Source organism: Anoplophora glabripennis, unplaced genomic scaffold, assembly GCF_000390285.2.
Source record: "Anoplophora glabripennis isolate ALB-LARVAE unplaced genomic scaffold, Agla_2.0 scaffold588, whole genome shotgun sequence".
In the NCBI taxonomy this organism is placed as follows: Eukaryota; Metazoa; Arthropoda; class Insecta; order Coleoptera; family Cerambycidae; genus Anoplophora; species Anoplophora glabripennis.
This window is the reverse complement of record NW_019416665.1, coordinates 169,885-196,953: the sequence shown is the minus strand read 5'-3', so window position 1 is coordinate 196,953 and position 27,069 is coordinate 169,885. Positions and strand designations below refer to the sequence as shown.

Below are 27,069 nucleotides of genomic sequence, written 5' to 3'. Positions count from 1 at the left end.
AATACAGTTAGGTACAAAGCTAACATTAATTGTGGACCGTTTTCTCTAGATGGCGCGGGCTATCATAAAAGCAAAATACTTTGGTTGGCTGTCGTTTGCAAAGAAATATTGTTTGAACATACAACCACAATAAGAACCTCAATCTAATGACTCCCACGCCCTATGCTTGTCGCCAGTGTCGCCTAGTCTAGAATTCGAGAGTATCTGACATCTAGGAGACGTGGTCTAGAATTAAGACCAGTAGTATAGTAGTTTTCCGAGATGCCGAGTTCAGTTTAGTGCAGATTTCTGTACTTATGGGAATTGAGTAAAAATCAGATGAAGATCTAACTATAATAGTAGAACTATATGTTTAAACTTTTGATTGATAGATGACACGATAGCATTATGAAACAAATATTGTAAACAGATTCATTTATATCTCCCGAGATTCCAAGTCGCTGTCCAAGTTAGTTGTGAACAAAATGGTTCCGCAGTTGTAACGAAATGAATGCGCAGCGACCGTTTTGGAGAAATACCGTTACGAAATACCGTTGTTTAATTAAACTGACACCAGCGAACAAATAGTGGAATGGTACGAAATATACTGCAAGAAATGACTTAAGGGGATACATCTGGTAACGTTATTGCCATTGTTGTGGTTTGTTGGGGTTGCGTTCTTTTTGCTCAAACTTCGGAATCGCGATCACAATTTTTGAACATTGTATTCTTTTTGTTAAGTGAGTGAATCTGGAAAAAAAAATTATCAACATGCCGAAAGTTAAATCCTCTGCAGTCTGGAACTTTTTCCAACCAAAACCCGACTCCGATGGAATAGCTTCTTGTAACATATGCAAAAATGAACTAAGTTACAAAGCAACATCGAATAATTTGCGAAGGCACATTCAGAGAAAGCACCCTTTTGCAGTATTAGGCGAAGATATTAAAACCCAAGAAATATCTGTCGTCGTAGCAACGGAAAATACTAGTGAAGATATTAATTTAGTGTATCCTGAAGCCATGGAATTAGAATTACAGGCAGCGGCTGACAATTCACAAGTCGCTTCTTGTTCAAAAGATCCATTGGGACAAAACTTTATAGAGAACTTATTAAAAAGAAAAAATAAAAAGAGCACTATAAGAGAAATAAATGATGCATTGTTACGTTTATTTACTTTGGATTTTCAACCATTTTCCATAGTAGAAGAAGCAGGTTTTAAAAGTTTTGTCAGCACTTTAAATTCGACTTACCAGCTACCATCGCGAAAAACAATTACTGATTCTTTTTTACCCTCTGCCTACGAAGAAGCATACAATGCTTCTAGAAATATATTAGACGACATTCCATCTGTTACGTTGACTACCGACTGTTGGAGTTCTACACAGAGCTATGAAAGCTTTGTAGCCATAACGGCACATTTTATAAATATAAATTTTGAAAAGAAATCGATCTTGTTGGAATGTTCATCATTTGGGAAAAGCCCTACGAGTGCAAACTTATACACTGAAATAGCTCGCGTTGTAAATGAGTGGAACTTACATGAAAAAGTTTTAATTGTAGTTTCAAATAATTCAAATAGCATTACAAAAGCTGTTACTGACTTAGGACTTCAACACTTTGGATGTTTTGCCTATAAACTGGATTTAATTGCACAAGATGTACTGAAGCTAATAATCGACAGCGTAGACAAAGTTAGGACAATCGTAGGCCATTTTAAACGAAACATGGCCACTTCCGCAAAATTCATGCATCAACAAAAACAAGCGGGACTTTTACCCAAACATCTAATTCAGTCTGTACCAAAGCAATGGAACTCTGCTTTCTATATGTTAGAAAGGTTCACAGAACTAGAAGAACCACTGCGCACCACAATGGCTCTCATTAACAAAAATTGTCCCACGATAACCATTGAGGAATGGCGTTTTTTCAGTGAAATCGTCAAGATCATAAAACCTTTAGAAACAGTCACTAAAATAATGTGCGAAGAAAAATATATCACTGCTTCTTCTGTTATAATACTGACAGATGGTTTGGTAGATGTGTATTCAAATCTGAACAAGCAAAATTTCACTCAATCAGCTAAAAACATAATCGCCTCTATCCAGAAAGGGTTGACTACTAAACTTGGTGATCTAGAGGGGAATGAATCCTTGGTTTTAACAACATTTTTGGACCCACGATTTAAAAACATAGGATTTTCGAATGAGATAACAGCGAATGTAGCTAAAGAGCAAATAGAAGCTTCGCTAACACAGCTGATACATGAAAGAGGCGAAGGCGTTGCTCAACCAATTAGGGAAGCCGTCGACCTAGACGATTCTATTTGGAGTAAGTTTGATAAAAAAATTGCTTCATCTCATCCAATTGGTAACGCTCACTCCAAGGCGGTTTTAGAAGTGCAACGTTATTTAGAGGAACCCCCCATTCCCCGTAACGAAGACCCGCTACTGTGGTGGAAAAATAATTCGTTTAATCTACCGCATTTAAGTGAATTAGCGAGATTGAAGTTCATTCCTGTTGCAACCTCGGTGCCTTGCGAAAGACTCTTCACCAAATCAGGCCAGCTTTTAACGGAGAGACGGAACAGACTAAGCTCGTCTGAAGTAAAAAGTGTTTTATTTCTTAATACAATGAATGGATAAAACTTTTTCTCTAGATAGATATATGTATTATTGTATATGTATTTTTCTGTAAATCCAATCTGTACAACTACATTTAAATAGGCTTTCATCTTTCATAGCAGTGTAAGAAACGGTAAGAGATTTAAACTTGGTTATATTAGTTTTAAGTTCAGTTACTGTATAGGAACGCTATTCACATTCCTGTTTCAAGAATATACTTACCTTTTCAAAATATGCTTACAGATACCTATATGTAAACAGAGTATTTCAATTTTTAAGCAAAAATGTTCATATAAATGTGGGTTGCAGAACGCTTCGTTTTCTGTTGGTGTTGAAAATGTTAAAAATATCATTTTTTTAAATATTACCTACCTATCTCTTCTGATATTTGATGTAGACTAATAAAAGTTGGACCTATCATTTATCTAATTAGATGATTTAGAGGTAAATATTGGCCGAGTTAGCTTACAAGCTCGAGAACCAGTGGCGGATGAGATACAAAAGAAATATTTTTTTAATTGATTAAATGTATGAAATGTAAATGAAGCATGTAATATCAAACCAAAAAAATGAAATATCGAAATAAAATAAAAATAACTCTAAAACTGTTCGGTTTACAACTCGGTTTAGAAAAAAAATCTATGAAAAATCTTTGTTAGAAATACACACATAAAGAAATAAAAATTGCTACTCCAACGATTTTTTTTTGGACTTTGGATGATGTATTTAAAATTCTATTTGTAACAATAAAAGTCTATAAATTAATTATGTTTTAGATTTATTCTCTGTTATGATGAGTTTACGCAAAAATTTAAAAAATCGTAACTCTAAAATGAATAGTTTGTTTTTTTTATTAGAAACACAATTAGACGTAGTTACTTGTAAGTCACCTCAAGTGCCTCAATTAAATTTACCTCTAAATAGATAAATTGTAACCCAAAGTTATAGTTTACGTCAAACTTCTTTAGATATAAATAATTGAAAAATTGTGATATATTTTTTTAATTTTCAGCACCCTATATCTCAAAAAGAAAATGTTTTACAACCCACGCTTATAATATGAAAGTAAGTATTTTAAAATCGTGTGTCCTATAACCTAGTAAAACTTTTCGTTTCAAACCTGTAAACGCCTTGTAAAGAGTATTTTGGAAAACGTACCTGTACCACAAATTTGGAGATCAATAGATCAATTAATAAAAACAAATTCTTATGGACTTATATTATATTACGTCAAAGAAAATTTTTTTAACGTCATATTTTAGCCATATTTAAAAAAAACAGTTCAAATTTGGTACAGGTAATGTTTTAAGCTGTGTTAAATGTGTAATAGCTGTTTTACGTTGATAATTTATTCATGAATAAATTGACGAAGTTCTTCACGAATTAATTCACGAATTTATTGGTAAACAGGTGGTTTACCACACAATTATTTACATATTCCAATAACATAACCTCATTACTGATCTGAGATCAGTGAGATCTGAGGCTGGAAATCTGTTGGATTGGTACTTCCGAACTTCACGAAGAAATTGACGAAAATTAGAACATGCTCTAATTCGTCAAGAACTTGATAAATAAATTCATGAAGTTATTTGACAGCAAATTTGGTGCATTACACTTGTCCAATTTCTTGATGAAGCGACTTCATGAATTAATTGATCAATAAATTGTCAATGTAAAACAGCTATTAGTGTTGTTACCGTAAAAAACTAAGTCTTTACAAATGGACGTATCTAATTACAAATTAATCTACATATAACGAAAATAATTCTGAAAGATGGAGCCACATAACAGTAACTGTACCTAAGAACTAGTATGGAAATTGTAATCATATTAGAAACTTACGTACCTTCATAAATCACGTGGCGCACAAATACAGTCTTGTCAGATTATCATTGGCNATCCAATTTCTTGATGAAGCGACTTCATGAATTAATTGATCAATAAATTGTCAATGTAAAACAGCTATTAGTGTTGTTACCGTAAAAAACTAAGTCTTTACAAATGGACGTATCTAATTACAAATTAATCTACATATAACGAAAATAATTCTGAAAGATGGAGCCACATAACAGTAACTGTACCTAAGAACTAGTATGGAAATTGTAATCATATTAGAAACTTACGTACCTTCATAAATCACGTGGCGCACAAATACAGTCTTGTCAGATTATCATTGGCTAAAGTAGCATTTATTTTTATTTTACACGTATCAGGAATGGAAAACAAGGACAGCTACAGTTCTGACATTGGATATTTCACTAATATGTGTGACCTAATTGTTTTAGTATGTAATGTAAATAAAAATCTGGAAATAAATTTTATTAAACACCATTGCCAAATTTATGTACTTTCATTATTTTGACTGCATTCAATTTTGATAATCTCAACGAAATTTTGTAACTTTAAATTTCAATGAGTGAACTACGTATATCAACTAGGTACTGGAACATAAAAAATCTAGTTGTTTTTGTTTATATTTGTAGGTAAGTATAATTAATTTCTTAGTAAATCATTTTAGTCGTCACATTTCTTAGGTATATTTTTTAAACCAGATAATTTTAACCTTTAGCTAATCTTCCTGTAATCTGTGCCTTTAGCACAGAATATGGTTGAATAGATGAGTTCTGCTTTTTATTTCGTCTAAATACGACCATGCTAAAAAGCTGTGGTAGCGGAACAAAAAATATTGGCAACGCTGTTCTTAGATGAATTTCAATGACAAACCGATATAAACAAATTGTCAACGTATTGTCACTGTCAGATACTGTCATTAATGCGAAGTTATTAAGTTTTATGTAGTTAAACATTTAACTCGTGTAAATATGTTATAAGATGTATTAGTCATTTTAGGAATGCACGCATTTAAACCAGTTTGCTGTAATAAGATTAAAGAGTGCACACGTGAATGTGTTTTACTAACGCATAAAGAATAAAACGTGACTATGACTAACACCGTCGTGGATATTTTCATGTGCAAGATTAATTAAACAATTGCTAAACAATGGGTGATAGTATTGAAGAGTGTTCAGACTGCTCAGAAACCTTCACGCAAGATGGTGTACTCCTGAAGCAGGCTCCTGCCAATTACATGTCCCATATCAACGCAATCGGAACCTTATATATTACGGAATGCCCAAACTCGAGTCGTCAGAGATTTATCGAATGGAAACCCAATGAAATTACAATCGAGCCTGAAATACAAGATCAGGAATGGGCGCTAGTCAATACCATCCAGAAACGAAGTCGCACTTTAAGCGGTAATTTTCAACCAGATTATCACAGCCGGCCAAAATACATTAAATTCAGTTTTAATGACATCAAAAGTTTCCGAATTGCCAACAAAAGCAGACAGCTTACTTTCTATGATGGCAAATCGGAGAGCATGTGCAGCTTCTTGTTTAATAACGGAAACTGCGACATGATGGTATCTCTGATTAAAACAATGCTAAAAACAGGACCGTCCAGAAGAGACAAGCACCTATTTATAGTGTATGACTCAAACAACTTAGAACTACAACGACTGGACAGGTCGTTTGCTGAACTGAATTTACAAAACGATGGACGGACCTTTTGGAATATGGTCAAGAACATCAGAGACCATCCCTATGAGGCCACTTTTGAGGCATTCGCCAAAGTCACGGATTATGGTAAATACCCTTGGAATTCATTCTATGTGCCCTACTTTTTCATGCTGCTCTACCTAGGTAGATATAAATGTATGAGCTGTTTCTAGTCTATAAATAGCAAATGCTTGCAATTTTTTATGCTGATACTCGCTTAGGTATTTTCCAAGAAAATTAGCCTTGTTTTTTACAATAGATTTTTTTTGGTTTGTTCTTGTTTACATTTGATAAAAATATATGAGGCCAGATAAAAGATAAACAATTAAAATGAAGTAGATACTCATACATACATTATTTTGGGTGTAATACCTACACATACACAGTGTAACCGAGAGTGTAACAAAAAAAGTAGGCCAAGTGAACCACAGTTTTTTTGAGCAAAACTATTTGACTTTTCTTTATATTGTTTTAATATCAAGCCTTAAATATAACGTTGTAAAAAAGTACACAAAGTGGTAATATCTTAAAAAAGAAACTCTGCATATTTTTTTAAACGCAATTTTGACACCCTTAACAGATGCTTAACATCTTGACCTACTTTTTTAAACACTATGTTTTTTTATTGTTGATTATTTTGCAGTATTACCTACATATTAATAGATGTTGGCAATTAAATTTATTCCTAATAGTTGTGGTGTAGTGTTCAATTCATAAAAGATTTTAGTTAATTTATTGAGTGAAAGCTGATTGAATAGGTACTAATTCGGATTATAAATAATGTCACTGTTGATCTCGATATTTACTCATTGCTCTATGCTGACAACTGTTATGACTATGAAATACTTCAAAGTAATTCTAATAAAATTAATGAATGGCATTGCAAAAAAGTAACAAAAGGCAACACTGATAAGTGCACACCGAGTTGGGAAATGACCCAATGGTGACATAGACAACACTTTAAACATGGGTTGAAAAATTAGTTACAACACATCTTAATACATTTCCAAATTGTAGTCTATCGAAGTCCTGAGCAAAGAGAAATAGATGACAATCAACGAGAAGATTTGAACAGGAGCCTATCAGAATACGAGAACACCACCACTCACTCGCAAGGGGATTACGAAGTGATAGCCAAAGTACCGGAATTGCCCCCACGGAAGGACTTCCCTAGGCTGCGGCCACTTTCCGTCGAACAGTGGAGGGGCCATTTGAATTGTGAGGGAAAAATCGAGGATGTCGAATCCATAAAAACGTTGATTTTCAGAGGGGTAAGTTCAATATGAGAGCCTTCAACGATTATTACACACTTATATTGTCATATTTTTAGGGTGTTACGCCTTCCTTAAGGACCGAAGTATGGAAGTTCCTCTTAGAGTATTACCCGTGGTCTAGCACCGAAGCAGAACGTCAGAAACTCGTGCAAACCAAGATAGATGAGTATTATAATATGAAACTTCAGTGGAAACGTATGACAAAAGTACAGGAAGACAACTTTTCTGATTACCGAGACAGGAAGAGTTTGATTGAGAAAGACGTCAACCGAACGGATCGAACACTTGATTTCTTCGCTGGAGACAACAATTCAAATTTGCAGATGCTGAACGATATTCTCATGACGTATGTTATGTACAATTTCGATCTGGGTTATGTACAGGGCATGAGCGACCTTCTGTCACCAATATTGCAGCTACTTAGGAACGAGGTTGATGCCTTTTGGTGTTTCGTTGGCTTCATGAACAAATTGGTAAAATATATTACTACATTTCTGATTAAAAACACATTAATCCAACTTCTAGTACATTAAATAATGATTGATAAATTGCAATATTTTGTTTCAGATTTCGAATTTTGACATAGACCAGGCAGGCATGAAAGAACAACTCAACAACCTGCACACTCTTCTGGCTTTCATTGACCCTAAAATGTCCGACTATCTGGATAAGCACGACTCCGGCAACATGTTCTTTTGTTTCCGCTGGCTCTTAGTATGGTTTAAAAGGGAACTAAGCCAAGAAGATGCCATGCGGCTCTGGGAGGTCCTATGGACAGGGTTCCCCTGTGATAATTTCCACTTGCTCGTGTGCGTCGCTATTCTGATAACAGAAGCTGACACAATCATACAGAACAACTACGGATTTACGGAGATCTTAAAAGTAAGTTTGTATAAGAATCGGGATAATTTGTAACCATCACGATATTATCCCCCTTCTGATTTTTTTTCTCTTTGCAGCATATCAATGATCTGAACGGCAGACTTGACATGGCGGTGATGCTGAACAAAGCCGAGGGCATATTCTATCAAATAAAAGAGGCCGATCACCTCACCGACAATGTCAGGCTAATCCTAGGCCTACCGCTTCTAGGCAATCAAACTTCTTTTGAAAGTCACGAACAGTCGCCATTCGATGATAGCGCCGAGTTGAGCAACGGCACTCAACCTTACTGTTCTCTGGAGCACGTCAGGATAAGTCCCGACGAAGTGACATATGAAAGGTCACTGAATTCAAGTTTTTTATAGTAGTTTAAGAGTAAGACGATATTTAGTAGTAATATTAGCACTTTTTTTTTGTTTTTAATCACAGGTCAAGATGAAGTGTGTAGGATGAAAGAAGTGTAATCAGTATAAAAAATTTAAATATATTTTATGCGTCATTTGGGAAGGACAATTTTACAGTTTATTTTCGGGCAATAAAGGGCATGTGGAAAATATAAGCAGAAAATTTAGACTAGTAAAAAGAATGGTATAAGTTCCTATGAAGTTTTTTTTGAAAACTCCATATTTAACATTAACATAATCTCAAAATTACTTTTTTGCCACATTTTTTTTTTCAGTTAAGCGATTTTTTCACATTTTGATACACCTATAAGCAACAAATTTTACCTGTGAAAAAAAGTTGATTAAAATTGTAAAGCGTTAAAGAGGTTAAATGGCCCTTTTTGAATAGAAAATTTGTCATGTCTTATTTATTTGATAAAAAAAATTTATACTGGAAATTGCTAAAAATCTTACAAAAAAGTTTTCTTGTTTCAGACCAATGATAATGTCGATTGTAATAAAAAAATACATTTCAAGAGCTATTTAAAAACTATGTATGTAATTTGTTCTTAATAATAAATGTACCAAAATCGAAAGTCAGTTGTCTGGAAAAGAAGTTATAAGAAAATATTAAATAATTTGAGGTTATGTAACTCTATTAATATTAGTGATGGGCATAATCGACCAATTTTGATAATCGAGTTATCGGTAATCGAGTGATCACTCGAGATACGAGATATAGGTCGTTTTCATCCCAGTGGCGCACAAATATGTTTGTATTAGTCATATATTACTTATAAGCGTAGCTAAAAAAAAAAAAAAGCCCACGCTCTTCAAAACCTAACCACTTTTTCGTTTTATCTAAAAAAAAGGTTACGCAATCAGTGACTATTTGCAGTATGCACTAACATTTTGGGGTGCAACCGTAGGGTAATAATCACTCGAGTGGTGGGAGTAAACATCTCGAGATATCTCGAGTGATCTCAATAATCGAGTACCTCTCGATTTTTCACTCGAAATCTCCCATCACTAATTAATATTTACTTTTTGGAAAGTATCATAAGAACTTGTACCATTACTTTTAAGACTAGAATAATTTCAGAATTTTTTACTCATATTTTTGAACACCCTGTATATGTTATAGACCTGTTAAATTCAACTTTATATTCCTGGAAATCGACTTGACAGATAATTTAAAACAAACACTAATATTCACTATTGGATAATTTAACTTGGTTGCAATCCATCAAATTTTTATTCATTAGTATTTTATTATAAGAATTTGTATATCCTAACCCACAAATGAATAAATATAGTAAAAAAAATGTTTATATACATGTACTGCTAATGTGTTTTATATTTGTTTCTACTCAAACTTAAAATTATTTGATTAAATGAAAAGTCTCTCTCCAGTTAAGAGTGAAGATCAATGGTGAAAATAAAACTTCCACAAAATCTTGACATTTTTGTTAACAAATTTATCATCATTTTTTTATGGGATGAAATGAGTTGGTGGAATCATTTTAAGCTGCTTAAAGTAACGGCAGTTGTGAAATAATATTTTTTCTTTGAGTAACCATTGATCTGCATACCGATATGGAGGGTGTGCCACCAAAATTAAATGAAGTTTATAATGTGCATTATGATTTTAACTATTCTCACTAATGCTTCATTTCATTGTTTTCTTTAAGAATTATTCATTCATTATGAAAATCAAAACTCTGCTCTTTAATTTGTTATGAAGATTTTAACCCCTAATCTATTAAGTACAAAATGTGATGGCACTGATTAAATTAAGTGTTAATGTTGTTTATGTTATTTAAAGTATAAATCGTATAAAGTTAAAAAAAATATGTCTTGTATGCAGTCCCCCATCACTAACTTTTAATAACTTGTCAACAATACAATTTAATACTTTCTTCTGTAACCTAATTCTAACATTAATGCATTTTTCAATGTTATAATTATGAAACAACCACAATATCAGATAAAAAAATAGATTTTTTTAAATTTCAAACTTTTTAGCTAATTTCTCACTGTTATTGTATAATATGCTATATTTTTGAGAAAGTATCGTATCATATATTTGGATGGTGAATATTATCTATTGATTATTTATAAAATGAATTTGTAATGTTATATTTATTATTAGAGATTTAAATTATGTAGTTTTTCTTGTCAATTATTGTAAGGATTTGCAGAATAAAAGCTTTATATTTTTCCAAATGGTTTCTCTGCATTTTTCCTAATCTGTGAAAATTAACAGGGTCACACGACATATCATTTTTTTTATAAAATTTCCTACTTTTTCCTAAACCCCTAAAATTGTTACCAATTTCTTAATTTTATATACAGGGTGTCCTGAAATTAATGCAAGAAAATTTGGTCACAGATTCTTAAGACAAATTTAGGGGACCTTCATTTTTTATTTTTGCGAACCCCCTCTTTCGGAGTTAAAACCCCCTAAATTGTCTTAAGAATCTATGACCAAATTTTGTTGCATTAATTTCGGGACACCCTGTATACAGGGTGTTCCATCTAAGAGGGATTCTTCTGTAACTCTGTAACTGTAAAATTTATAAAAAAAATAATTTTAATAAAAGTTGTCTGGAATCATGTGGGCCATCTAAAGAAAATATTTTTAGCTTTACAGGGTGTTCCATTTCGCGTGGGCGCTACATAGTTTTGTTATTTTAAATGGAACACCCTGTATATTATTGCGTTTTTGAATTAATTTCTTGGTTAATATTAGGTTTATTAAATGTACATGGTGTTTAGAACTTACCGTTTTCGAGATAATCGATTATCTGATTCTTTTTCAAAAACAATTGATTCATTGTTTTTGAAAAAAAATCACAATTTCAGCTCTCTAAATGAGGCTAGATGGCGTCTAAACTGTAAGAGTTAGAAACCTACAGTTTTCACAGTTCGTTTTGGCATAAATTACTCTATCTTGTCAGTTGTGAGCAAAACGTGTACGTTATTCAAACTCGGAAATACTGAGACTTACATTTAATACCCTTACGAGTTCAAATGGAATGACCCATATTAATTGTCATGGGTGAATGCAAAATTGAATGCCCTGTCAACTGATATAAGGTTGCCCATATTTATCTCTAACAGTTTTCCAGAAAAATCAGCTTCTTTTCTTATAAAGTCCGAAATAGTAGGCCTTGCAAGTATTGTAGCACAATATTGATACATAGGATTTTACAAAAGTACGGCACAGTAGATTGCATCCAATCACCGCTCTCGGTTGGGTAGATTCAGTATGTATGTTTTCAGCCACGAAAATTGAATGATTTCAAATTCATCAAGTTTTTACTAACAGAAATAGCGGTGACAACATTTCTAATAGTATGGCGATGTTACGCACTGTTCTAGCTATGTCCTGTCCAATTTTGGTTAATGCATCGCCGTCAGTTGCGGAGGTTCTCTATGTTTGTTTTCAGCAACGAATATTGTATAATTCCTTCTAAATTTACGGAATATTTACTCAGACTTTCTCATTTTTGTGCTGTATTTAAAAGTCCAAAACGAATGTTTTTCATATTCACAGAAACTGGTGTACATTTTAGTGTCATTTTCTGGGAACCCCCTCGGCTTTATCCCAAGTCCGACCCTGCCTCAATTTATTAACAAACTCTTGCAGATATCTGGCTATCAACCGCGTAAAAGCCAACTATGTCATCAAGTGGGTTTCACTATTTACAGTCCAATCAGCACTATTATTGTAAACAGTCTAGGAAATAGAATCGATCGAATTACTCACTACTATGGGTGTTATTCGCCTATGGTAATTCACGAAAGATATTTTTTATAGCGGGGTTTTCAGATAATTTCATTATAAATATCTCCAGTTGGCAAGGAGGGGAACGGAAGGTCATCCTGTATGCACATGGGCTTCATTCAAATTCGCTTAGGTGGTGTGCAGTGAAGTTTTTAGCAACTACAGATTCGAAATGTGCGGTAAATGTTTATAGTACAGTGTTTTCGGTTCTTCTACAACTTTTACTACGGAAAATAAGATAAATAGACGTTGAAATCGGAATACTTAATCAATAAATGACCAAAGTAAGTGTAATAACTGTATTATAAGCTATTTAGATTGTTATTGCTTTCAGTAGATAAAACTAAAACTTTTATATGTCAAGACCGCATATTTTTTCCACACAGATATATATACAGGGTGGGCGGAGAAAAAGGTATCCATAAATCCAAATTATATTATTTTTTTCCCAAATATAATCACAAAAAACCGTCAGAACCTGCATACAAATAACATTTTTTAACATTTCAAAATATGAAACCATGCTATTTGTAAACTCACAGAAAACGATTGTTAGTGAATGAAAGAATTCTTCCAACAGTTCTACATTGTTGTGGCATCTATAAATATTGTTTAACTAACTTCTGAGCACTGGTAAAGAATTTAAATAATAGTTTCCCGCTATACTGTATGAATAAAACATGATGAGTTTGTTTATAGGTATTTTGTTGATGATTATTGTTGTCGTAGAACATATATCGGAAATTTATTGAAAATGCTGCGATTCCGTAAGTTCCAGATTCCCAATAAACATAATTTAGCATCAATAACAATCAGTTAATGTCTTGTCTTGTTTTGAAAACCATATTCTGTAAACACGTTTTGTATATACAGACATGTACGGGTAAAAAATGTACGACATTTATTAGAAAAAAAGTGGATCAAAAACGGAAATATGCAAAAGAATAATTATAATTTACCCTGTTTGGGCAGATTTGGTGTTGCAACGCAATTGTTTTTTTTAATTTTTATTTGCAATAAACAACCTATGTCGACTTATCAGCGTCATAAATAGTATATTGGTCTTGGAAAGTCCAGTATTATCGTTATAATTCTGAATCTTTGAACTGAACCTGTTATTTTTATACTGTAAAGCCCACAATTTTTAAATTCACCTGTTGTAGTTGTATCAAATATCATTTGTAAATTTACTCAGTTTTTATTAAATCATGTAAATCAATTCATCAATTATCATATATATATTATCAATTAAAATCATAAAAGCAACTTTTAATATAATGTATAGCGACACCAGGATGTATTTGCTTATTCGGTGAAATTTATGCTCCCCTGAATGTTCAATAAACCGTGGATAAGGTATTTATAGTAAGAAAATAATTATTGTTGAATAACCGCAAAATCAAGTTTCTCCGAAATTCAAAAAATCCTACTAATTCCCTTACTTTTATTAAGCTACAAAAACTGTAAAATGTAAGATCCACAAAATAAAACAGTAACTTTTGATTTCATTAATAAATTTAGCTCTTACCTTTGACATTATATTTCAGCGTTTGATAGTCTATAGTCCAGGTGTAAAAGCGGAAAATAATTTATTGGAAAAAAAGTAATAATTTCAAAATGAATTATTAAATATCAGATGTGGTAAATTACTATACACTCGATATAGGGTTGTGTAAATTCTAGTGATTGATTAATCAAAATTCATGATATCTCGTCGCTGGGCCACAATACTGATAACATCCTGTGGTCAAATTGGCTAGCCATATCAACGATCTTTACCATTGTTTAAAGGGGAACAATGAAGGAATAGTGACTAATCGTGAGAAAGCAGAAAATATTTACCACATGCATAATTATTCGTTTATCGCTGACATGAAAGAAAATTGTCACTATGCAAATCATATGGCGGTGAGTAATGGGAAATAATTATTTTGTAGTAAGAAATGCTTGAAAGTGATAACACTAATTATCCCAATGTATACCTGTATGGAGGAATATAATGCGGGTGATATTGATATTTTTAAATTATTTAACTTTCATTTAACGAATGGGTTTTTCCGCAATTATTCCGTTTTGTAAAAAAGAAAATAGGTCTGTTTATGTAACAGGAACCGGAAGATATAATTTATTGAAATTCATATCACAATGAACGCAGTTAATGGTGTAAGTATTATTTATTGAGAAAAAATGCACGCTACTATTTTTTTCACGTTTTGAAGGCAAATTAAAAAAAATTGTGCACAAAGCAAAAAATGGCGAAGATAGGTACCTATCTATGGTGACAAATTCTACGTGCCTCGACTACATTACCATCAGCAGCATATCCGCCAATTCTGAATTTGTAAGTTGAGGCATTATAGACAGTAAAGAGTGAATAAATCTTCCGTGATGATTTAAGATCTGAAAATAAAATTTTTCTATAAAGGACTAGTACAAGAATAATAATTTCACACTTCGTTTTAATGACTTATCGGTGCCTATCTATGTTAGATTTTAGATTATTCATATCCTTGGAGTTGAATCATTTATTTAAATTAGATATCTCACTGAAGTGAAGAAAAACGTAATAATCCCCATACAGTAAACAAATCAAATCAATTATGTACTGTTATCCTGGTCACTTAAGTGTTTTTTCGTGCTTTATGTGGATATAATTACCTAAATTAAGTGTTATTAAGTAGTTAGTATTAACTACCTTTTATTTCTTGCGAACAAAACTAAATTTTAATTCGGAAAGAAATGTTTACTTTTAGTTCTGGATTAAATTTATTTTGCATAGATTTTCCCCGGCTCTGCGGTTGACAAATTCAAATAAATACGTACCCACAGAATTTCACATTGGCAAATTATAATATGTGATAATTTATTATTCACATTATTATAAAAACACGCACCTACACCCACATCTCCTGTGAAGTCTATGGACAATTTAATAAAGAAGTCAAGGTCTTTCGATTCATCACAATTCTAACCACTGGAGGTTAAAAAAAATGTTACGGCGTGATTATATGAAATCGTTTCAAAATTGTGGAAATGAGTTTTATAGAGAGATCAGTATAATTTAGTTATTAAATAAATTTTAATAGTGCAGATTAAAAAAATACCTATAAGAAGAGATTAAATAATTTTTTTGCGCGCTCAGGTAATTTGACACTTTTACTGAATTTGTTGAGACATTTGTAAGTGACGTCTACAAATTAGCGATCGGTAAGTGATTGCTTACCGATCAGGAGGGATTTTAGAAATCAATATTTGTTAAAGACAAAATTAAGATTACAATTTGAACAATTATTAAAATTTATTGGAGCAATAGAATTCGGATTTAAAACAATGTTCTCTTCTGATGATGCTTTAGTTGCTAAACATTTTGTAATAACACTCTGGGCTGCGATATCACTTTCTGCCACCGTAGAATTTCCTCAATAATTTTAATGTACAATCTTGTTTGAAAATTGTTTTTGATTTTGCACAGAATCTTCGATACATCCCTCACCTATAGAGGACGAACGCCACCCACCGTGCCTTTTAAGGCCTTGGTTTGCTAGAATAGTGGCAGAACTCCTTTGGAATGCGTGTTTGTAATAAAAAGTATGGTAAAATTTTTCGAACTTTCCATGTTAACTTGTTAAGATTCTTGATTTTTTCACTGTATGTCCAATATTTTTCCTCGTAGCATATTTTGGAATATCAACAGCTTTATACAAAAATATTGTGGCTTTGAGCATGGAGTATTCAGCTGCATTCTGTGGTATTTTCAAAATTTTTCTTGTTAAACCACGCTGCAAATAGCTTGAAGATTTTCTCGTATCTGTCTTTGGGCTTCTCGGGTATTATAGCTGAGCATGTTACCTGCCAAGGATTTTCCAAGTCTGAATCACCAAGTTGTGGTAAAATATTATCTTGGAGACATTTTTAATGACAGCAGATGTCACTTAACACTAAATAGCTTTAACATTTAAATTTTTTAGGTTTAATTAAATTTATTTAATATTTGAGCGTGCAAAAACCGTCATAAACACTGCAGTGAAGTATCTGACTGTTTTTAGACATTTTGGAAACATATCCTTAACCAGTAAAGAACACTTACTGCTTACTGACCTTAATATTTAATATATTATTAAGTGATCAGGAAATGTGAAGTACAAGTAAAACAATTTGTTTTTAACTGCAATTTACGTTTATATCATATATATTTAATAACAGTAATTTTATGCTCAATAGCAATCATCCCGATCTGATTCCAGTCTTTTCTGAGTCATAGAGTGCTTTAATTTAAAGTGAAAAAAATACAAAAGATGCAGCTGCAGTCAACAATGACGATAAAGTTTTAGTGTCATGGTGAAAATGAAAATTTTATATTTATTCTGCCAAGGAAAAATGAATGACATATCTATAACATATTCAGCGGTATCTATTATCTGTTGATTATGTGAATGTATGAATATTATTATGTGTACAAACCACAATTTGATCAACAAGTCGAATGGAAGTCAAAAGTGACATTATCGTAAATTTCTATTTCAAGGTCTACTCGATATTCTACTAACATAAGATACAAGGTGTATTATATTTGATAGAATGGTATGGTACTTTTCTTTGAATCATTATCGTAAAAATAACGGAAAATTATATGTTTACAAAGGAATCCAAAAGTGGTAGTTTCTTTCTAAATTTTGTTTTTTCCATCGCATATCTTTGATATAATCAAGTTTATATTTATAACACATTAAAAGTGTATTTTTACCGTCTTTGAAAAAATCTCCAATTACCAGAATTATCATTTAACCTCAGGTCAATGTTTCCTAGGTTGAATATACATAAATTATGTAAATTAAAGAAAACATGGATTATTGGTTTGTTTGAACAAAAAGTTTATGATAAATGGTAAATACTAATAGAGAATATATTGAAATTAGTATTTGCTGAAAATATTTTCAAAACTTACACGTAATAATAGCCACTATAGAAAGATTCACATTTTTCTTAGGATTATACTTCTTCTTCCTTGCGAATGGAATTAATAATTATTATTAATAGACAGCTATTTCCCGCAATATCAACAGTTAGGAATTTTGTGAGATCAGATATCTTTCGCATTTCTAGATTTGTGGTATCGAAGAGTGTTGTTTGACTTCATTTACAAAATTCGCAAAATAAAATCAAGAAAGTAGTAATATTTTTAAAAGCAAGTATTTTTTATAACTTTTTCTTTAATAAATGTTCAAATAATAATTTTTATCAAAATACTACATTTTGAGCCGATTTTGATATTTCCTGTCCTAAGTTTTCCCAATTTCAAAACTAGTTTGCAAATTTACTGTTACGTAAAAAAATTAAGCATACAAAATCACTATTATTAATAAAACATTAACTAACCAATTGTGGTTATTTCATAATGAATGCAAAAACCGTTCTTTTGTTATTATTTTTTTAGAAGAAGAGAAATCAGTAATTCTTTAAGTTAATAAAACATCTTTTTCTCGAAAGTAACTTGCATTGAAACAGTGTTAGGTTTTTTATATAGTGCAATTGTCTGTAGCACACCTTAAAACTAGTCAGATACATTTTAACTGGCTTCGCTGATTTGTATTCAGTTCACTTTACATAATGGTAGTATTTCGCAATAATCATTTCCAACTAATCAAAATAAAAAAATCGTAAAACGTATAACTATGATGTAACTTTGATTAATAATTTCGGTAACAAAAAAAANTTTCGCAGCTGGCGTCTTCGTTCAGACCGACTACCCTGTGAGGACCGTCTACGTCAAGACGGCGCAGGACCTCTACGACAGTGAAGTGATCAGCGTGGACTTCCGAAGGGATCCTAGTAAAGCGCAGGAGACTATAAACTCCTGGGTGTCGCAAAAAACCAACGGGAAGATCAGAAATATACTTGAGGAAGAACCGTTGCCGCATACAAGGGTTATCATAGCCAGTGCCATGTACTTCAAGGCGCTTTGGGAGAAACCCTTCTTTGAAGGCGCCACCACCAGGTAAGAATTACATTTCTTTCATTAAAAAATGTTTATGATTGATTGTTTTTCAGACGGCCATTCTATACAAATGGAAGAAAATCCCCCCCGTCTGCAGAAGTGGAGATGATGGCCAACGGAGGCGACTTCCCTTATTTCAAAGACCAAAGGCTCAACTGCGAGGTGATGGGTTTCCCTTACCAGGGTAATGCATCCAGGATGTACGTGGTGATGCCAGTGGACTCCAATGCGAAGAAACTGAGAGAACTGGAGGAATCTCTAACACCCACGGATCTGGAACGCCTAGCAGACAGCACGATTTACACCAGAGCAGTGCTCGTGTTCCCAAAGATGAGAATAGAAAGCACCATCGACCTCAAATCTTCCCTTGAGCTTCTTGGGGTTAAAAGTCTATTCATACCTTCCCAGGCCAACTTAGCACTATTGTCTCCAGGGGAAAAACCTGTGAATCCCCTTCCAGACCTAGCAGTAACAGCTAGAGTACCTCTGTCTATAAACCGAAATAGTGAATCTATATTGGCTGATATTTTCAATGATGCCATTGACTGTACAAAAGCAGCAAATACGGCTACTTCTCCTTGCACGAATAACAGAACCAGTGACCAAAACGGACGAAGGGCAAGGGCTAGTGAGACAATAGATAATCTCAGACGTATAATCAACCAACAATCCACGAATAATAGTTATCAGAATCCGGGTCTTTACGCCGATAAGGTCATTCACAAAGTCTACATGGACATTACGGAGACAGGAACCGAAGCTGCAGCCACAACCTCTGTGAGTTTGTCGAGAGATGGCGGTAGGGTGACGTTCAGGGTGGACGTGCCCTTCTTTTTCTTCATAAGGAATGAAGAGACGAAGACTATTCTCTTCTGGGGATCTGTCACTGTTCCCACGCCTAATTTTAGAAGAAGTGTTTGATGTAGCCGGCGATATTGCTGTTGCGGCACAATTTTGGCTGGAGGAATGTTCGTGGAAGTGTTTTTTTATGAACAACAGTACAAAGTAATTTGGCCCGTTGACAGCTATTAGGCGGAAATGATTACATGTGTTGTCTATACCAAAGTATATTTGCAATACAAAACACTAGGTCATTTTTTTTATTTTATTGAACACTATAAAATTATAAGAAAATGTAAGAATATTTTTTATGAATTTATAAATAATAGGAGACACAAAAATGGTTTACTATTGGTAAATTTTATAAACGGGCATTTGAAAATCTATTGTTTATAACGATTTGTATATTTTGTATTAATTAAAGTATGTGTTACAAAGTCGTATGTTGTTTTAATACAGGGATGCACATACCGCGGCCTGTGGGCCGCATGCGGCCCGCTGTCGATGTTTATGCGGCCCGCCAACGAATTTTAAAAGTATTCTACTCGCCGCGCTCCGGTCCAAGCATATTATTACGAGACTAGAAATCTGTCGCATCAACTAGATTACAGATTCGCGAAACACGTCGATCCCCGAACAAAGTGGATGGTTCTCGATGTTTGGTAACTCGTATAAATACGACGCATCGCCGGCTACCGGGGCAGTTAAGTTTTGACTACGGATAAGCGAACGTTATACTGTTTGAGAACTGTAATCTGTGACGAGTAAATATTTCGTCGTTCGAACTTGGCTTTTANGAGATCAGTATAATTTAGTTATTAAATAAATTTTAATAGTGCAGATTAAAAAAATACCTATAAGAAGAGATTAAATAATTTTTTTGCGCGCTCAGGTAATTTGACACTTTTACTGAATTTGTTGAGACATTTGTAAGTGACGTCTACAAATTAGCGATCGGTAAGTGATTGCTTACCGATCAGGAGGGATTTTAGAAATCAATATTTGTTAAAGACAAAATTAAGATTACAATTTGAACAATTATTAAAATTTATTGGAGCAATAGAATTCGGATTTAAAACAATGTTCTCTTCTGATGATGCTTTAGTTGCTAAACATTTTGTAATAACACTCTGGGCTGCGATATCACTTTCTGCCACCGTAGAATTTCCTCAATAATTTTAATGTACAATCTTGTTTGAAAATTGTTTTTGATTTTGCACAGAATCTTCGATACATCCCTCACCTATAGAGGACGAACGCCACCCACCGTGCCTTTTAAGGCCTTGGTTTGCTAGAATAGTGGCAGAACTCCTTTGGAATGCGTGTTTGTAATAAAAAGTATGGTAAAATTTTTCGAACTTTCCATGTTAACTTGTTAAGATTCTTGATTTTTTCACTGTATGTCCAATATTTTTCCTCGTAGCATATTTTGGAATATCAACAGCTTTATACAAAAATATTGTAGCTTTGAGCATGGAGTATTCAGCTGCATTCTGTGGTATTTTCAAAAATTTTCTTGTTAAACCACGCTGCAAATAGCTTGAAGATTTTCTCGTATCTGTCTTTGGGCTTCTCGGGTATTATAGCTGAGCATGTTACCTGCCAAGGATTTTCCAAGTCTGAATCACCAAGTTGTGGTAAAATATTATCTTGGAGACATTTTTAATGACAGCAGATGTCACTTAACAATAAATAGCTTTAACATTTAAATTTTTTAGGTTTAATTAAATTTATTTAATATTTGAGCGTGCAAAAACCGTCATAAACACTGCAGTGAAGTATCTGACTGTTTTTAGACATTTTGGAAACATATCCTTAACCAGTAAAGAACACTTACTGCTTACTGACCTTAATATTTAATATATTATTAAGTGATCAGGAAATGTGAAGTACAAGTAAAACAATTTGTTTTTAACTGCAATTTACGTTTATATCATATATATTTAATAACAGTAATTTCATGCTCAATAGCAATCATCCCGATCTGATTCCAGTCTTTTCTGAGTCATAGCGTGCTTTAATTTAAAGTGAAAAAAATACAAAAGATGCAGCTGCAGTCAACAATGACGATAAAGTTTTAGTGTCATGGTGAAAATGAAAATTTTATATTTATTCTGCCAAGGAAAAATGAATGACATATCTATAACATATTCAGCGGTATCTATTATCTGTTGATTATGTGAATGTATGAATATTATTATGTGTACAAACCACAATTTGATCAACAAGTCGAATGGAAGTCAAAAGTGACATTATCGTAAATTTCTATTTCAAGGTCTACTCGATATTCTACTAACATAAGATACAAGGTGTATTATATTTGATAGAATGGTATGGTACTTTTCTTTGAATCATTATCGTAAAAATAACGGAAAATTATATGTTTACAAAGGAATCCAAAAGTGGTAGTTTCTTTCTAAATTTTGTTTTGTCCATCCACATTAAAAGTGTATTTTTACCGTCTTTGAAAAAATCTCCAATTACCAGAATTATCATTTAACCTCAGGTCAATGTTTCCTAGGTTGAATATACATAAATTATGTAAATTAAAGAAAACATGGATTATTGGTTTGTTTGAACAAAAAGTTTATGATAAATGGTAAATACTAATAGAGAATATATTGAAATTAGTATTTGCTGAAAATATTTTCAAAACTTACACGTAATAATAGCCACTATAGAAAGATTCACATTTTTCTTAGGATTATACTTCTTCTTCCTTGCGAATGGAATTAATAATTATTATTAATAGACAGCTATTTCCCGCAATATCAACAGTTAGGAATTTTGTGAGATCAGATATCTTTCGCATTTCTAGATTTGTGGTATCGAAGAGTGTTGTTTGACTTCATTTACAAAATTCGCAAAATAAAATCAAGAAAGTAGTAATATTTTTAAAAGCAAGTATTTTTTATAACTTTTTCTTTAATAAATGTTCAAATAATAATGTTTATGACGTAACTTTGATTAATAATTTCGGTAACAAAAAAAAACATTCTATTAAATATATGTCTTGAATTTTCGTTAAACAAAAAGTCCTAAAGTAGTAGACGACTTTTGGATAGTTTTGCGTTAACATTGTTGTGATGATGTAATGTAAAACGTAATGCAGAATCGGAATATGGAAAAGAAAAACAATTTGAACATCAATTTAAAAAGATATAGTCAAAGAATCGATGTTTAAACAAAAAAAATCCCGTATTTTTTCGTGATATAGAAAATATCAGAAACAACTCGGTAATAGCTATTTATTTGTTCACCTTTTAGTTTGATCAGAAATTATTTTAATTAGTAGTTATTTTTTCAGTAATTTAGTTGCATCAGATAATAATTTTAATTATTATGAATCCCGTAAGTTATGTCATACGTAACCAAATAAAAAATCCTGTTTCAAAATCGGAGCGATTTCACAAACTTGGGAAGTGTGGTCCAAAAAAAAATTCCAAAGCAATTTTTTGAGGCATGCGTTATTTTATTATTTTGAAAATAAAATCGATATTGTTAATTTACCTAATTCCGCCTTCAGAACTTTTTATGATTTTTCTAAAGCTTTTTGTAGCGGAAAATGTTTGATACTGTGATTTACATACTGTGTATATAGATAGAAGATCGAGATGATTACCTATCTTGCGGTTTTAGATATTGGGATTGTGTCTACAAGGTCTACAACATTAAAATATCGCTTCTGTATTTTATGCTAATACATTTTAAATATTAGTGCAATTGCCACTTGCAAATATGCGCAAATGATTTTTTTTCATATTTCGGTAAATGGTAGATTAAATATCTATAATTTTCTTAATAAATAATAGGAATACAAGATCCGAGATACACATTCATACCCATAGAAATATAAAAATATTCGTAATCAATTTTCTTCAAAGACATTTTCTTTATTAGCATGATTATATTCAATAGGTACCTACTACTTTTATTGTGGAATATTCATTAGTTTTATTTATAATAATGTAAATATGCTACCTTGAAAGTTGAGGTATTCGTGGTTTTCCAATACAGTAGATTACATTGGGTTCAAATTACATGAATATTTAATGAGAAATCAAAAGAACATACCATTCTTTTATTTTGTGTGACTGTTATTAGGAATTTTTTCATTTTTTGTAGAATTTTAACGTACAATAAGCCACTTTGATAAATTAAATACGTGATCTCATAAGTGTTTGCTAATTTCAGAGTAAACAGTTTTTGAAACAGCATTTTTGACAATTCGACCATTTGTTTTCCATTTTCAGATGTTTACAAAATTCGTAATCCCTTTACTAGTCACCATCACTTACGCCATTGCACAAAGGGAAATGGTGTATTTCCCAGACGAACAGGGTGGGTTGATGGATGGCGACAATACAGTAAAGCTGCCCTCCAACGTGAATCTAACTGAAATACGGGGAACCACCCTGTACGAGACCTTCGTTGACAAGATCATAGCCAGCGGAATAGCCAAGCTGACTTTGGCGGTCAACAAGGCACTCAACCAACAAACTGGGAGCAACAGGGATAACGTGGTGTTTGCCCCTGTCAGCATAGCAGGTCAGATTTTCAGAATAAATGTAGTATTTTGGGTTTAAATTACTTATTGTTAGATGTCCTATGTTAATCTTGTTGATAGTACAGTCCATACGATTTTTCTCTGCTATAACTACAGCTTTCCAATAATGTAAAGGAGTTCATGATTTTAGCAATTATAAAGAAATATGACCGCATAAGGTTAAGAAAAATAACCATAGTGAATAATAACATAATCTTTTATTTAAGGTGCCTTGGCGTTGATTCTACTGGGCTCCAACGGCAAGACTTTCCAGGAAATCACCTCCGTTTTAGGCCTAGCCACTGGCATAGATATCGAGTCCAGATCCCTACAAGTCCACGAGCAGTTCGGACGCATGATTGATAAGCTAGAACGCACCTCCGGCTTCTCCATGGGCCAGCAGGTGAATTTCGCAGCTGGCGTCTTCGTTCAGACCGACTACCCTGTGAGGACCGTCTACGTCAAGACGGCGCAGGACCTCTACGACAGTGAAGTGATCAGCGTGGACTTCCGAAGGGATCCTAGTAAAGCGCAGGAGACTATAAACTCCTGGGTGTCGCAAAAAACCAACGGGAAGATCAGAAATATACTTGAGGAAGAACCGTTGCCGCATACAAGGGTTATCATAGCCAGTGCCATGTACTTCAAGGCGCTTTGGGAGAAACCCTTCTTTGAAGGCGCCACCACCAGGTAAGAATTACATTTCTTTCATTAAAAAATGTTTATGATTGATTGTTTTTCAGACGGCCATTCTATACAAATGGAAGAAAATCCCCCCCGTCTGCAGAAGTGGAGATGATGGCCAACGGAGGCGACTTCCCTTATTTCAAAGACCAAAGGCTCAACTGCGAGGTGATGGGTTTCCCTTACCAGGGTAATGCATCCAGGATGTACGTGGTGATGCCAGTGGACTCCAATGCGAAGAAACTGAGAGAACTAGAGGAATCTCTAACACCCACGGATCTGGAACGCCTAGCAGACAGCACGATTTACACCAGAGCAGTGCTCGTGTTCCCAAAGATGAGAATAGAAAGCACCATCGACCTCAAATCTTCCCTTGAGCTTCTTGGGGTTAAAAGTCTATTCATACCTTCCCAGGCCAACTTAGCACTATTGTCTCCAGGGGAAAAACCTGTGAATCCCCTTCCAGACCTAGCAGTAACAGCTAGAGTACCTCTGTCTATAAACCGAAATAGTGAATCTATATTGGCTGATATTTTCAATGATGCCATTGACTGTACAAAAGCAGCAAATACGGCTACTTCTCCTTGCACGAATAACAGAACCAGTGACCAAAACGGACGAAGGGCAAGGGCTAGTGAGACAATAGATAATCTCAGACGTATAATCAACCAACAATCCACGAATAATAGTTATCAGAATCCGGGTCTTTACGCCGATAAGGTCATTCACAAAGTCTACATGGACATTACGGAGACAGGAACCGAAGCTGCGGCCACAACCTCCGTGAGTTTGTCGAGAGATGGCGGTAGGGTGACGTTCAGGGTGGACGTGCCCTTCTTTTTCTTCATAAGGAATGAAGAGACGAAGACTATTCTTTTCTGGGGATCTGTCACTGTTCCCACGCCTAATTTTAGAAGAAGTGTTTGATGTAGCCGGCGATATTGCTGTTGCAGCACAACTTTGGCTGGAGGAAAGTTCGTGGAAGTGTGTTTTTATGAACAACAGTACAAAATAATTTGGCCCGTTGATAGCTATTAGGCGGAAATGATTACATGTGTTGTCTATACCAAAGTATATTTTGCAATACAAAACACTAGGTCATTTTTTTTATTTTATTGAACACTATAAAATTATAAGAAAATGTAAGAATATTTTTTATGAATTTATAAATAATAGGAGACACAAAAATGATTTACTTTTGGTAAATTTTATAAACGGGCATTTGAAAATCTATTGTTTATAACGATTTGTATATTTTGTATGAATTAAAGTATGTGTTACAAAGTCGTATGTTGTTTTAATATCACTTTAAAATAAATTATTTATCATCATCATCATTTCTTATCATCAATAATTTTTGTCCAACGGCTGAAGTCTTACAGAGTTGGTTTCTAGTAACAAAAATTAATATAAATAGAGAGAACAACGTTTAACAATTAACTATTTATTAGTATTTAAATTGAAATGAAAAGTTACAATGTGAAATTGGATTCCACTACCGAAACTAACACAAGATTTTCATTTTCTTGTGTTTCTATTCACATTTGCTATTGTAACTAATGTAGAGATTCAGCGTCAGCATTGTGGCCATCCAAAATTTTCTCCCCAATCTTGACTTTCTGTTGAAGAGAATTTTTGACATATCCTTCAGCTACTATGTCTATTCCAATCTCCAAAATGATTCAACGATGTGATGTCTGCGCAATAATCTGCTAAGAAAGTAGCTGCTGCTTTTATCCGGCAACATTTGTAGGTATTTTTCCAAAAATATTAATACCCTGTTCTTGACCGGTACATTTTCCTTGTTGACAGTTGAAGAAACAGTCTGCTGGTTGTTGTTTTCCACGGGCGCTACTTTGGTATTTTCAAGAGAGGTGGACTAATGCCAAAATCGTCTATGAAAATCATGAAAGACCACTCCTTATGAGTTTTTGTGAATGGGAAGTGAATCAATAGGATATAATTTTTTTCTTATGCACATCTTCACTAGTTCGTCACATCCGCACCCATTAGAAACAGTTACCACCTAATCATACAATAAGTAAAAAACAAATATCCATCAAAAAAGGCTATAATTTTTGGCTGAATATCCCGTAAACGTCCAGCGTAGATTTGGGCATTGATCATTGCGTCCACATAGTCGTAAACTTATATTTTCGTGATTTAGTTAATCATGTTAATTACATGCCATAGATTGCAATTTATTAATGTATTAACAATAATTTAATAACTAATCTTTTGTAAAAAAAAGGAAAACGTCTTCTAAGTTTGTTTGTACTACATTTTCTGTCTTCCAAGTTTTGAATAACGAATTGTGCACTGAATGCAAAAGCAAATAAGTCAAAAACGTCACAAAACGTACTAATTATTATAAATATATACATATATTAGAACTAGAAAGGGTAGATGAGGTGAAAAGATTCTTGATGGACGTGATAGCAACTACGGCGTTTGGCTTAGAAATCAATTCGGTAATAGCTAAAGACAACGAATTTTATAGAATGTGTACCA

The 27,069-nt window shown here is 33.2% G+C and overlaps 3 protein-coding genes across 3 annotated transcripts; all 3 read left to right on the top strand.

Moving 5' to 3' along the window:
- Positions 1–468: 468 nt before the first annotated feature.
- On the top strand, positions 469–2,686 carry LOC108912857 (zinc finger BED domain-containing protein 1-like). Its single transcript, XM_018718270.1, has one exon. The coding sequence runs from the start codon at positions 751–753 to the stop codon at positions 2,620–2,622; it is 1,872 nt and encodes a 623-aa protein (XP_018573786.1). The 5' UTR covers positions 469–750; the 3' UTR covers positions 2,623–2,686.
- A 2,657-nt stretch (positions 2,687–5,343) lies between these two features.
- On the top strand, positions 5,344–9,399 carry LOC108912869 (TBC1 domain family member 15). The gene is made up of 5 exons (XM_018718281.2): positions 5,344–6,251; positions 7,182–7,435; positions 7,495–7,911; positions 8,006–8,320; positions 8,398–9,399. Exons 1-5 carry the CDS (start codon positions 5,606–5,608, stop codon positions 8,683–8,685), a joined length of 1,920 nt encoding a protein of 639 aa, XP_018573797.1. The 5' UTR covers positions 5,344–5,605; the 3' UTR covers positions 8,686–9,399.
- A 2,981-nt stretch (positions 9,400–12,380) lies between these two features.
- On the top strand, positions 12,381–25,845 carry LOC108912868 (serine protease inhibitor 28Dc-like). Its single transcript, XM_018718280.2, has 4 exons — positions 12,381–12,777; positions 23,582–23,876; positions 24,102–24,564; positions 24,618–25,845. Exons 1-4 carry the CDS (start codon positions 12,769–12,771, stop codon positions 25,483–25,485), a joined length of 1,635 nt encoding a protein of 544 aa, XP_018573796.1. The 5' UTR covers positions 12,381–12,768; the 3' UTR covers positions 25,486–25,845.
- Positions 25,846–27,069: the final 1,224 nt, after the last annotated feature.

Excerpts from the sequence above, each read along its gene's own strand:
- LOC108912868 (XM_018718280.2), top strand. Across the intron at positions 23,877-24,101 it reads TGCCCCTGTCAGCATAGCAG|GTGCCTTGGCGTTGATTCTA; the intron begins GTCAGATTTTCA and ends CTTTTATTTAAG. Across the intron at positions 24,565-24,617 it reads TTTGAAGGCGCCACCACCAG|ACGGCCATTCTATACAAATG; the intron begins GTAAGAATTACA and ends ATTGTTTTTCAG.
- LOC108912857 (XM_018718270.1), top strand. The coding sequence starts at position 751 with ATGCCGAAAGTTAAATCCTCTGCAGTCTGGAACTTTTTCCAACCAAAA.
- LOC108912869 (XM_018718281.2), top strand. The coding sequence starts at position 5,606 with ATGGGTGATAGTATTGAAGAGTGTTCAGACTGCTCAGAAACCTTCACG. Across the intron at positions 7,912-8,005 it reads TTGGCTTCATGAACAAATTG|ATTTCGAATTTTGACATAGA; the intron begins GTAAAATATATT and ends ATTTTGTTTCAG. Across the intron at positions 8,321-8,397 it reads GATTTACGGAGATCTTAAAA|CATATCAATGATCTGAACGG; the intron begins GTAAGTTTGTAT and ends TTCTCTTTGCAG.